The following is a 13,871-nucleotide window of genomic DNA, read 5'->3' as shown; positions in this document are numbered from 1 at the left end:
ATAGAGGGGAAGAATTGACTTTATGGTTTCTGGGTAAGTCTTTTTTAAAAATCTATTATTGAATGTATTAAACATTTAAGAGTCAGGAATTCCAAAATACCTTCTGAGCTTGCCGTGTCACAGGTGACCAGAGTGTAACATTCTAATCCTGGAAGACATCTGATTTCGTAAAATCTGTCTGCTACTATATGCTCCTACTTTAGAATTTATTCAGTACTCTCCAGCTGACTTACGCCACTCACGTCAATAGCTGTCTTTGGCAACTTGTTCCATATTTCAAACACACTTTTGTGTAAAGAAACCATAAAAGTTAGGAACTTGAAAATTGGATTTTTCTTCTGAGCAATCACAGCTTACAAATGTGGAAAATTTGTTAAAAGTTAACCCCTCCAGTTTTTCGGTAGAGAGGCGAAAACGCTCCAAATAGATGTGTGATGTTTGGATAAGTTCTTCCCATTATTTTAACACTACTAAAAGCAATTGAGCTCAAATCACGAGGCCTATCTCCCTACCTCTTCACAGAAAAACACTACAGAATGATAAAAATTTGGCCTTTCTAAATACAAAAGTGTTTAGAAAATCAGCACCAGGGCATAGTAGATAACTGATGTTCATAAACATTACCATCTACCACATTTCACCTCTTCACTTTCATTGGCCTCATGTGGTAGTAGAAAGAGCATAAGATTTAAAACCGTAAAGACTTCTGGCTTAGTTATTAGTGTGGTTATTAGGAGACGAAAAATGAGAAAACGTGTAAAACATCTGTCACATACTGGTTTTAAACTAATAACAACCAATAAAATGTATTCGGTTTTAGTACAAGAACAAGGGAGATACCTTACTTTTCCCGAAACTTCTTTGTAAATATCACTGGGATTTGTGCCCTTAGTGTAGAGAGAGTAGATGACAGAGTCAATAGATGGACACTTGAGGGAAGGAGGACGTTGCTACCTATAATTAAATATATATTGTATGGTCAGACCACTCAAGATGGCTGTTGTCTTGCTCTCTGTACATCCCCTGCCCAACCAGTGCCTGTTTCGCCTGTATCTTATCCACACGACCGACCTTCCTGCATGCTTGCCCCAGGCCCCAGCTGGTGATTGTTTTCATCAAAGGGGCGGTGAGGGGCGTGCCCCTCTGCCGGTTTCCCTGGTAACTAATGAGCCCACCTGATGTCAATTCCCCTCTAACTGGCCCGCTCCCACTGGGAGTGAAGACTGCCGCCATGTCCTGCCTGCTGTCTGCTACACACGCTGGGGTGTTGCCTCCAAGACGTTCCTTCAGACAGGTCAGCTCCCCCATCCATTAAACCACTGATGTCTCTGTTGCTGACTCCAGGCTCCTCCTTCAGTCTTGAAGCTGGGCAGGCGCAGGCTTTGTAGGCCTGCCGGGTGCAGCCCCACATATATATATTTGTTGGCTTCATTGTCTTTGGTACTTTTATTATAGCAGTATTAAAGTCAGTTGTAGTACAGAATACAAATATTAACTTCTAGCCTGATGCTTTCCAAACTTGCCTGATCATAAAAATTAAGCAGAGAATTTGTTAAAAATGCAGATTTCCAGCCCTCCTCCTGCCATCTAATTCATTCACTCAGAAGTGAGGCAAAGGAATCAGGTGATTGTTACTGGAGTCGATTTTGGGGAAAGACTAATTTAGCTCATCTACATCACCTCATTTTATAGGTGAGGAGTTTCAGGTACAAAGAAGTTAAGTAAGTTACATCTCTTAAATCACTTCTCTGCTTTTTCTGTTTCTAAAATATACACCTTAATTTTGACACTGCACAGAATGAGATTACAAGTATAAATAAGTGTCTTTCTCTTAAATACATTGTCATAATTCAAAATTACATTTTTTTTACTCATGGCACTCATATGTTGGTTTAAGTAAACCCAGGTACTCTGAAATGACGCCGTCTAATCTCTTAAATAGTAGAGCAAATCCATAATCAAGATTTTCACTTGAAATAGTTTTGATATCTAAAAATGAAACACATTTCTTGTTAAATGGCTCTCTGTAAAGCCTTATACATTAGAGATTTATATCTAGTAACATCTTTTTTTATTTCTAAAAGTGCTTTGGTTGGTTTGAAAATTACACTTTTCTTTGTATTCCATTAAAGGAATGCACAGTGCTGGAGAACCTCAATATTGTTATATCTGTTCCTTCAGGCAACACTGCAGGATTTGGAACAGAGGCGCCCCCAGTTGGAAGAACTCATTACTGCTGCCCAGAATTTGAAAAACAAGACCAACAATCAAGAGGCTAGGACAGTCATTACTGATCGAAGTAAGTCTTTTCGTAACGGGCACGTGAAACTTAAGGAAACATGTACGAAAAGTTTCTATAATGACTTAAGTTCATAAACCTCCATCACGTTTATAAAAATAGTCTCAACAGTTGTATATTAAAACTATTGTAGGGGTAAGACGGGAATAAAGACACAGACCTACTAGAGAATGGGCTTGAGGATATGGGGAGCCGGAAGGGTAGGCTGTGACAAAGCGAGAGAGGGGCATGGACATATATACACTACCAAAGGTAAAATAGATAGCTAGTGGGAAGAAGCCGCACAGCACAGGGAGATCAGCTCGGTGCTTTGTGACCACCTAGAGGGGTGGGATAGGGAGGGTGGGAGGGAGAGAGATGCAAGAGGGAAGAGATATGGGGACATATATATATGTATAACTGATTCACTTTGTTATAAAGCAGAAACTAACACACCATTGTAAAGCAATTATACTGCAATAAAGATGTTTAAAAAAATCTCCAATATTTTGCAGTAATTAAAAAACTCAAATTACAAAAAAAAAACTATTGTAACTAAGATTTTTAGTCCATAATGTTATCTTTCAATAACTGAATGTAATTCTCTGGAATAGAGAAAATATAATTTTCATCAATCCAGACTTATGTAGTCGCAAAGCATAGCGGGGGGCTGCTGTGGTGAGCATGGCTGTGGCAGAACATTTGCTCCTCACTTGTCATTGATCTGGGCTGGCATCCATGGAGATGCCATTCTCTTTGCTCATATCCTTGGTTGTTGGTTCAAGCAGGGAGTTGCTTCCTGGACCATCTTTGTTTCCTGTCTGCAGTGGCACTTTCAGATCTAGACGTCTCTCTGCTGCTTGGATGCCCTCATTGTGTAATATCAGAGATCGTTGTACCATTCCTCGTGCCATACTGGGGTGGGTGGGAACTTTGAGAGGCTGTTTAAGGCCCATGTGCCTAGACATTGCACCTACTCTTCTTTATACGGGATGATTCAGAGTGATTGTGCATGAGGTCAGGAAGAGGGATAGAGGGAAGTTCCGTCCTGTTTTCGTCAGAGGCTCTCCTCAGAAATAAGGCCCAGGTCACCTCTGCTATCAGATTCTCTTGGATTTCCCTGGGTTTCCTCCCTTCCTTCCACCTCCTTTCCCTCCAGGGATACATATCAATATTAAATTTTCTTACTTCCCCTGCAATGCCCGCTCGTTTCCCCTCCCACATCCAGAGGAATCTTTTCTAGTGCAAGGGTAGGGAAAACCTTCGTTTAATCATCCTTTTTTCCTTCCTAAGCTTTTGTCTTATACCAGGCCTAGGCTTTTGAAACTTAAAAACCAAGAGTCTGTGTCTTCATAATATACATTCTGTTGTGTCAACACTTCCCTAAGGAAGTAGAAGCAGAATGTCTGGCTGCCAGTATGTTGGGGGAGGGGAAAGAGTGACCAGAATCGAAGGTTAATATTTGGAAAATATTATTAGTCATACTTACATTTATTAGGTACATAGTGATAATAGCTCTTATTTTATTGAGTACCTCCCAGGTATCAGGCAGTACATGTTGTGTGTGGTGTGTGTATTTGTGCGTGTGTGTGTAAACCCTTTACAAAATCCTGTCAGCTAAATTTCATAATCCCCATTTTATAGACGAGGAAACAGTTTCTGAGAATGGTTAAATTGTTCAAGCTTACAAAATAATCAAAGAACGGAGCTTAGAATTTGCAGATGTCTCTTTCTGGCTTAGAAGTGTGTGTTCCTTTCAGAATGTTTACCACTTCCCACCTTGTTTTGATGTTTTTGTTAATGACCTGAATCACTAGGACTGCTAGGACTAAAGACGGTTTCAGTCGGCAATTACGGATGTTTTGATTGACTTCCTGGAGACATTTCCCCTTTCAGTTGTAGTGAATATTAATTAAACTAGACTCTTCTTGATTTTGAAATTTTAATTATTGTTGATTAAACAATGTATTTGGATATATGCTAATGTATTAGTTAGGTGGCAGTGGCCACTGTAACAGGTAAGCTCTCAAATCTTGGTAGTTTACCACAGTATAAGTTCACTTTTTATTCTGGTGTATTCCAAAGTAAGCAGCACTTAATGAAGTCATTCAGGAGCCCAAGCCCCTTCCAACCTTTGTATCCAGAACATCAAAGTGTTATGCATTTAACAGGCAGGTGGGGAACGAGTATTGACCGTTGGCATTTATTATGAGCCAGGCCTGGAAGTCGTACACATTACTTTGTTCATAATCTGTTGGCTGGAACTTGTCACATGGCCACATCTAACTGCAAGGGAATCTGGAAAATAATGTCCAGTGTTGAGCCCAGGAAGAAGAGAAATTAATTTGGCAAGAAACTAGTCGGTCTCTTCCACAGCTAATTTGGAGAAGAAGAATGCACTTCTGTGTAATGTATAGAATGCCATTTCTAAAACCAGCAATACAAGAGCAAAATTGCCTTGTAATGACCAACATAGATAGCTGTCCAACTGATATAGTAGAATGTTCCTCCCTCAGACTGGAACCATGAGGCTTCCCCAACCAGGTTGATACACACAGGCCTAAAAGAGTGAGTGATTTATGAGACTGGATTCCCACTACACAGTTAAGTGCTCTGTTTCTTGCCTGAGAAATATGGAAATTGGGCTAAGGTGTTTATACAAATCCAAACATACTATATAGAAAGTCATTTGTTATTTTACCAATGAGAAAACCTTCTTTTTTTCCCCCAAGAGGAAAATAACACTCATTTATTTTACAATATCCATTCAGCTTTGTCTAAACATTTTCCATTATCCCTTGCAATCTTTTTTAAATATTGTATCGACTTTTTTTCATGATGTAAATTAAAACTGAGTGACTGGAGGGCAGTTTTGTATATCTCTGCTAATATCCAGTGATTTGAATAGTTCTGCTTTTCTAAGCTTTTGTCTTTTAGGAATGAATGCCTTTATGAATATTTGCAGCATAGTGGAAAGGTTCCAACTCAAATGGTCCAAAAAAGCATTTTCTTAAAATCAGGTGTCTGTTGAGACATGTCATGTTTCTTGTTTAGAGCCTAAGCCAGAATCTTAGTTCTCAATGTGCCTGGAGCCTCTAATGCTGGTACCAGGATAATTCTGACAAGATATGTTTATCTAAACAATGTCATTTGCAGCCCTGCTATACTTCAGTTTATCTCTCCATTTGAAATCAATAAAATGGGATGGAGATTGAGTACTCATAAAGTTCCAATCATGTTCAAAATAGAATTTTTCTTAGTATAGATTTGGTTTTCAGGGAACGTGTAGAAATAAGATACTTGCTCATAAAATTGTATTTTCTTATTTGAAGATTTCAGTATTCCTTTTTTATTGCCCTGAAACTTCTAGAAATACTTAAAAAGGAATCAGCTAAATAAAGAAAAATATTCAGTAAGTATATAGTACTATATTGAAACATGGCTCCCTCCTTGATGAATCCCAGTTCATAACTTTGAACAGTTGGGGAAGTCTGTACATAGTTATTATATTCTGTCAAGAGAAAAGGCCAGTAAAAAGCAATTCTTCTCTACTAGTAGCTGGGGCTGCAAAATACCAACCATGTTTCACTGTATAAAACTGTTTCCATGGTATCTGTTGTTTTCAGGTGATTATATTGTTGGAAATCATGTTGTAATAATCTAGGTGAAAGAATAAATTTCACTCTAAGAGCATTCAGGTAAAAATTTCTCCTTGCTGTTTCTGATGGTCAAACTGCTCATTTTCCTTCAGTTGCTGAATGTGTCATCCATTCCTGGTCATTTTCTTCTGTAAAAGGGCTAGGTCAGGAGATCAAAAACAGATAAGAAGGATTTAAAATTGCTTCCTTGGAGGTTTCTGAATTATGCAAAACTCATGTTCATGTCCGTTACGACTGCAAATCTTAGTACCATAATACCTCTCATAGCAGTAAGGAGGATATGGAAAAAAGGAACTGCTCTCTTATTGTTCTGTTTATTCCTCAAATAATATTGGTGAGCATGGCTCATCTGACATTTGTATTTGAGAACCTTGCTTCTGTAGCTTCTCCCTCCCTAATCCCCACCATTACCATTTTAAAGATCTGTGGCAATAGCACACATAGGTTTTAAGGGCAAGCTGCCTGGGCTGGCCACTTAGTACCTTTGTGACCCTAAACAAACAACTAATCTCAGTAAACTATCTGATTTTGGTTTCCTGCTCTATAAAATAAGATTACTTCTGTCCACCTCAAGGTTGGGAGAATTAAATGAGTTATTACATGAAGAGCGCTTAGCTCCTGGCCATAGTAAGAGTTCAGTGAATGTTATCTCTTGTTGTTTTAATTATAATCTAATTGCGTTGTTTGAATGCTTAGTGGGAGAGCATTTAAAGCATTTAGTAAGCTCTTAAGTAACTATCTGATTTTTCCACTACCCACCACACCCCCCCACAAAAAATGGAGAGAGAGTTTTAGAAGATCAAAAGGAGAAAGTTGCTTTGGAAAAGATGAAATAAGATATATAAGTAGAATTAAACAAATATTTGGAAAAGCCTTCATGTGAGTGATACTACAAAAAGCAAGGCAATTGATGTAAGCTATTTCCTTTTCAGTATTTACTGTAACCTTAGGAGGTGGGCATTATTATAGAGACAGAAAACTGAAGCTCAGAGAGCTTAAATAACATGCCTGGGGTCCTAGTAAAATGTCATGTGAGGGACTAGGATTTAAACTGGTGTCTATATAATTCTAAAGCCTGACGCACATCAAATAGTAAGGGCTTGTTAGTCAAAAAGTAGAAAGAAATACTTATTTGAGAACTTAAAATTTTAGGAGTGACCTCAGTTTACTATAATATGAATATAACGTTTTACTGCTCCCATTTATATTGTTGTCTTCTATGTATTTGCAAGTCTAATTATAGGATTGTCTCTCACATGTGTTGGAAATGTGCAGGATAGTGGACCTCAGTAATCTATTAGCTGTTCAACCTTGACCAAGTAGATTCACTTCTCTAAGCCATGGTTCCGTCATCTGTCATGTGGGGATAATAATAACACTTAAGCTGGTAGGGTGATTATAAAGATAAAATTACATGATGTTTCTAAAGTGAAGACCTGGCGCATATTAGATGCTCATTAAATGGTAGATACTATCAAGATGAGATGAATCTGGTACAGAGGAACTGGAGCTGGGAGAACATGAAGGGAAAATAATATATGGCCTTTTATTATCTAACACAAGGGTGGAATTTCTAAAACAAAATACCAAGTGTTAACAGAGTTGTTTCTTTTAAAATTATTTTTTCAGCAAAGGCTTTTTCAAACTAGTCCAAAATTCTTTGAGAAATTTGGTGACATCATATAAATTTTAAGAGAATGAATTTGTATCGTATTGCTTAAAGAGCTGGTGTACAGGGCTGTAGAGAGGAGAATGCTCTACTGTATGAGAATAAAAACACTCTCACAGGATTTCTGAATTAACTGACAGTTCTTTGGCAGCTTTGTCAACCCATCATTCATTGCTGCAACCAAATGTAAGAAATGCTTCATGGTGAAATAAAAAGACTGTTATTCTCCACATTTTTATGAAATCTCTATTGCTAATGAAATGCCAGCCAATATCTTCCTCTCAGGTATTGTCTAGTAGAGAGTTGCTTATTTTAGAAGAAGTGGAGTCAACCATATAAATTTCCTTCTTTTGACATCTAGCACCCGCTGTCAGCCTGTTATAACTACAAGCAGCTCTCAAAGTTTACATCCACCAGGATGCCGCTGGCAACCCAAGAGTTCAGTTCAGTAAATATTTGAATGCTTCCTCTGTGCAAGTTAACATCAGAGGTGATGGAGGGGATACAGGGAGGAATGATTCAGCCTTTGTCTTAAAAGAGCTAACAATCAAATGTGGGTACTTGAACAAGTATATCCGGGCAAGGCAGTCTACGGTAAGTACTTCTGTAGAGAAGTATTACAAAATGCGGACAGAGCGTGCAAGAGAAAGGGAGATTGGATCTGAATGAGGGGGTCCTGGAATGCTCCCAGGAGGTTAAATTTTGTCTAAAAATCATAAATTTGATTAGTATGTTGTAAAGTAGAAAGAGGTTGGAGAGGGAAGGATATTTCAGGAAAGGGTGACAGGAGAATACATAATTAGACTTAGGTTAGCAATGGTGTGACAGATGAATTTGTAGGAGTGTGTGTCTGTGTGTGTGTGTGTGTGTATGTGTGTGAGTGTGAGTGTGAGCACATACGTTGTGGAGGATAAGGCAGGAAATGAAGTCAGTGAGAGCAGTTAGGAGCCACGAGAGCCTGAGCTAGAGCAGTGTCAGTGGAGTGAAAAGAAAGAACTGAATTAAGATATGCAGTGCAGCTAGAATTAACAGTATTTGGACATTGACTGGATGTGTGGAATTGAAGATCTAAGAGAGTGCTTACCTCTTAAGATTTTGAGATTCAGTTCTTTGGAAGATGGTAATATAACCAGAGACAAACTCAGGAAAAGGAGTTGATTATGGGTGATAAAATAATGTGTCTAAGATATAGCTGATGTCCAGAATGAGAAATGGTTGAAAACACAAGAGGAGATTTCAGGGGTGAAGTTATTTCTACACAGATTTGGAAGTTACCTGGAGTGGTTAAGCTTGCATAGAGATGGGGTGTCAGGTGAAAAAAAAAAGCAGGCCTAAGGAAGAGCCTGGAACTTGTCTTACATTTAAGGAATATATTGATAAGAAGAGTTAGCACCACCCCTCCCAGTGGCAACTTGCAATATAGGTGCATTTAGACAAACACACACTGAAGAGTGAGTTTATAGGTTATGCACTGTATTTTGTTTTCTGTATCTTCTGCAATCCAACCAGTCTAATAGTGTAAGTTTTGGTGCAGTGGACTTCAGTGTTATACCAAGGGTTAAACGAAATATCACTTCCTCAATCCTACTACAAAAATAAGAGTTTTACTACATTCTATTATTTTTAAAATTTATTTATTTATTTGCTTTTGGCTGCTTTGGGTCTTCGTTGGGTTGTGCGGGCTTCTCATTGCAGTAGCTTCTCTTGTTTCAGAGCACAGGCTGTAGGCTCGAGGACTTTAGTAGTTGTGGCTCTAGAGCACAGGCTCAGCTGTAGCGCATGGGCTTAGTTGCTCCCCGGCATGTGGGATCTTCCAGGACCAGTGCTCAAACCCATTTCCCCCGCATTGGCAGGCAGATTCTTAACCACTGCGCCACCCGGGAAGCCCTTATTATTATTATTAATCTTTTCTTCCACTGTTGTTATTTGCTAGGAATAGTAAGTATCTTAGTTAGCATTCTCCAGAGAGCTAGCATGCTCGCTCTCGCTCTCTCTCGCTCTCTCTCGCGCTCTCTCTCTCGCGCTCTCTCTCTCTCTCTCTATATGTATAATATATATGCATATATATTTATTTATATACTTATTTATGTTTATTTAATGCACACACACTCATAAAGAGCAAAAGAGAGAGGGATTTTAAGGAATTGGCTCATGCCACTGTGGGAACTGGGAAGTATGAAGTCTTCAGGGCACACCAGCAGGATGGATACTTAGAAAAGAGTTGATACTACAGTCTTGAGTCCAAAGGCCGTCTGGAGGCAGAATTTTTTTCCGTTTCTGGGGATCTCAGTCTTTTCTTTTAAGGACTTCAACTGATTGGATGAGGCCCTCCCACATTATGGAGGCTAATCTGCTTTACTCAGAATCTACAGATTTAAATGTTAGTCACATCTAAAAAATACCTTTACAGAAACCTCTAGGGTGATGCTTAAGTAACTGGGATACATTGTCTAGCCAAGTTGACATATAAAATTTACCATCACAGTGAGGTTCATAGTGCCATGTGTTTCTTCACATATAAATTTCATGATTCCTTTAATTTTCATTAGTATCCATTCAATAGGGTACCTGGAAATATATATTAAAAATGGAAAAAAAAATAGAAATGATCTTTAACATCTTGATAAGTTTCAGAGCTCCATTAGAGTAATTATAACTCATGCATTAAATTTTTTTACCTATAAAAAACAGGTGTGTTTTTCTTTATAGAATTTTTCTTATATTGTGTTAAACTAATACTAAATATCTATGATGAAATAATTTTATTTTAATGTATCTCATTTTTAATTTTATAGGAGATTAATATCAAAATATATTTGAAAAGGATTTAAAATCCAAATTAGCTGCCATGACTATATAATATATATAATATAGACTATATAATAATTATATTATTAATCTTTCAGGTGATCATGTAATCGGAAAAATAAATAAATTTTATTTAAAGTGATGTAGCTACAATTATGAACATAAATAGTGTTTTCTACTAATTGCTTTTTTTAAAAATTTATTTTATTTATTTTTGACTGCATTGGGTCTTCGTTGCTGTGCGCGGGCTTCCTCTAGTTGCAGAGAGCGGGAGCTACTCTTCGTTGCAGTGCATGGACTTCTCATTGTGGTGGCTTCTCTTGTTGCAGAGCATGGGCTCTAGAGCACAGGATCAGTAGTTGTGGCACACCGGCTCAGTAGTTGTGGCGCATGAACTTAGTTGCTCCGCAGCACGCGGGATCCTCCCGGACCAGGGCTCGAACCTGTGTCCCCTGTATTGGCAGGCAGATTCTTAACCACTGCGCCACCAGGGAAGCCCAAATTGCTTGGTTTTTTCATTATGTTTCTTTCTAAGGGGACAGATTTGGATTAGCAAATGTTCCATTCACTCTATTCAGTTTAAAAAACTGAATACGATGAACGTAACTATTAAATAAATAAACCAATTAAATAAAATGATTTTTTTCTTTATGGTATAATAGAATAAAGATGATGATGAATAAATATAAAGAATCTCACACTCAGACAAAGTGAGCTGATAAGACAAATACAGAACAGAAAGAGATGTGCTCACAGGGGGAATTCCAGGTTTTCATAGACTAGCATTTTCATCTTATGGCATATTGGGGCATTGCAACTAAAGACCTGAATTCCTCTTATATTTTGGTACCTCCGGGCATAGGGAGGGCTGTTACTCCCTGGTGTACCATGCACTTTAGACGAATCTAAGCCAAGGGTTAGATATGTGCTATGGGCTGCTCCTAAAAGATTCCCTCACCTCTCCTCAGGTGTTGGAAGAGTGTAGGGGTTATTTGAGATCTACCATTTCTTTCTTTAACAAATGCCCTCATTAATCATTTGAAGCAGCGTAACAACTTGTTTGCCACTAGTCTTTATTCTGCTGTACCTGCCTTAAGGGAAGCATTCATGAAGTAAGGAGGATTAATGGGTTGTGAACTTTCTACATGCAAAGGACAGAGCTGGGCTCATTCTACTTTAGCCAAGAAAAGGAGTTTGTGGTTACCTACTGCTGCAAAACAACCCCAAAACTTAATGCCTTAAAACGGCAACAATCATTTATTACCTCTCACAGGTTCTCTAGGTCAGGAAATCACAAGTGACTTGGTTGAGTAGTTCTGTCTTGGGGATTTCTCGTGAGGTTGCAGACAGTAGTCACCTGGGGCTGCAGTCATGTGAAAGCTTGACTGGGGCTGGAGGATTCACTCCCAAGGTGGCTCACTCATGCTGTTTGTGAGGTGGTGCCGTCTAGCTGGTTCTTCTCTACATGAGCTTCTCCATGGGACTGCTTGAGTATTCCCGCAACTTTGTGGCTGGCTTCAAGAATAAGTAAAGCAGGAGTACAAGGCAGAAGCTGTAATGCCGTTTGTGGCCTAGCCTCAGAATTCATACTATAACCCACCAAGACTTTTCTGTAGCTGCTTGACATGTTGATAATTATCTCAGATCCACTCAGCCTAGCTCCACATGGAGAATATGGGTTTTGGAAAGAAAGCTCTTGAGTTTTGGAGGCCTACCAGAACGACCTAGGCAGCTAGCAGTTGGTTGTGGGATGAGGATGACGATTACTTTTATGTTTGTGAGACAAACACGTAAGAATGTCTTTCCTTAGTTTCATTCTAAGAGTAATGTGGTGCTAAAAGCAATGAATCTAAGATGGGAAGATGTGCTTTAAGTCCTGGCTCTGCTGTTTAATGACAACAGGACCCTTGGCAAATTATTTAGTCTCTCTGACCCTTTGTTTCCTCATCTGTAAAATTGGGCCCCTGATGCCTTCTGTACCAGATTGCTATTAGGATTAAGTGGAGTGACATCAGGAAAAGCCCTTTTCAAATGGCAAATCACTACAAAAATAACAGTGTCTTGGCCATCTTGGGCTGCTGTGACAAAATACTGTAGACTGTGTAGATTATATAATAGACATTTATTTCTCACAGTTCTGGAGGCTGCGAAGTCCAAGATGAAAGTACCAGCAGATTCGGTTCCTGGTGAGAGCCCCTTCCTAGCTTGCAGAGGGCCAATTCTCAGAGAGCAGAAAGCTCTGCTCTCTCCATCTTCTAATAAGAACACTAGTCCTGTCATGAGGACCGACCCTCCTGACCTCATCTAAACTTAATTACTTCCTAAAGGCCCCATCTCCAAATACCATCACCCTGGGCATTAAGGCTTCATTCAGCATGTGAAAATTTGGGAGACACAAACATTCAGTCCATCACATTCAGCTATCTTCATCTTTGACAGTTCCATTAGGTCTGCTAGGTATCAACAATGACAGAGCCCCGCTATAAGTGTAAGAGTTTTTTACGTTTAGAAAATGGGTACATGAAGATTGAAAATTGTTCTTCTGTCTATACACAGAATATTTAGTACTTGCTCAAGAAATTTTCCTTCACTGAGAGTGCTGATTCTCTTAAATTCCAGTCAAGGGCCTTGGGAAAAAAATAGGTTCTACATCAAGATTTTCTGAATGAAATGCTTTATGATATTTTATTCAGTATTAAGATAAAGCAAAAATATTTATGCAGGACATTCTGTTTTTATGGTTTCCAGCTACTGTATAGTCTTTTTTTTTTTTTACAAACAGAAAGTCACAAAAATTATAATCATCCTCATCAGTTCACTCAGTACCATGTAATTAATTTTTTTTCATCTTGATCTTTTGTTAGCACTTTTATGAATTCATCAGTTTTCCATTAGAGTTCTGAAAATGCTTATTCATTCAGTTCAGCAGTATAGTCAGTTACCAGAAACCTGTGCTTGTCAAACTTTTCCATGAATTCCTTGAAGATGAAACCCTTTTATAGGAACATATTTGCAAAAGCATCAGAGTACACCCAGAACTGTCTGTAAATGACAAAAGACTTAAAAATGACCATGGTTAAAGATTTGATGAAAGTTCATGGTAATGCAATTGACAAGGAAATTTAGTTATTTCTGAGATACGCGTTTTAAAATAATAACTAGAATTATGACTTATAACATTATACCAGAACATACAAGATTTTTAGGAATTGCATGTAATGTCTGAAACATTTATATTAACATATATCCATACAAATAACCCAAAGAAAGTTGAGTATTAGTTTTTTTAAATTTTTTAATTTAACTTATTATTTTTTTACACAGCAGTTTCTTATGAGTCATCAATTTTATACACATCAGCATAAACATCTCAGTCCTAATCGCCCAATTCATCCCACCACCATCCCCACCCCCCCACAGCTTTCCCCCCTTGGTGTCCATACGTTTGTTCTCTACA

General features: G+C 38.4%; 1 protein-coding gene across 4 annotated transcripts in view; it reads left to right on the top strand.

Moving 5' to 3' along the window:
* Positions 1 to 13,871, top strand: part of DMD (dystrophin) — a 2,234,319-nt gene that overhangs the window by 1,592,748 nt on the left and 627,700 nt on the right. For all 4 annotated transcript variants that reach the window (XM_027096086.1, XM_027096084.1, XM_027096085.1 and 1 more), the window contains one exon: positions 2,182 to 2,299. In XM_027096086.1, coding sequence (XP_026951887.1) covers positions 2,182 to 2,299 — 118 coding nt within the window. The remainder of the gene's footprint in view (positions 1 to 2,181; positions 2,300 to 13,871) is intronic.

This window comes from Aethalodelphis obliquidens, unplaced genomic scaffold (assembly GCF_003676395.1).
Source record: "Aethalodelphis obliquidens isolate GAN/ISIS:26980383/991018 unplaced genomic scaffold, ASM367639v1 scaffold98, whole genome shotgun sequence".
Taxonomy (NCBI): Eukaryota; Metazoa; Chordata; class Mammalia; order Artiodactyla; family Delphinidae; genus Aethalodelphis; species Aethalodelphis obliquidens.
Note: the sequence above shows the minus strand (reverse complement) of the source record. Positions and strands in the feature narration are given on the sequence as shown.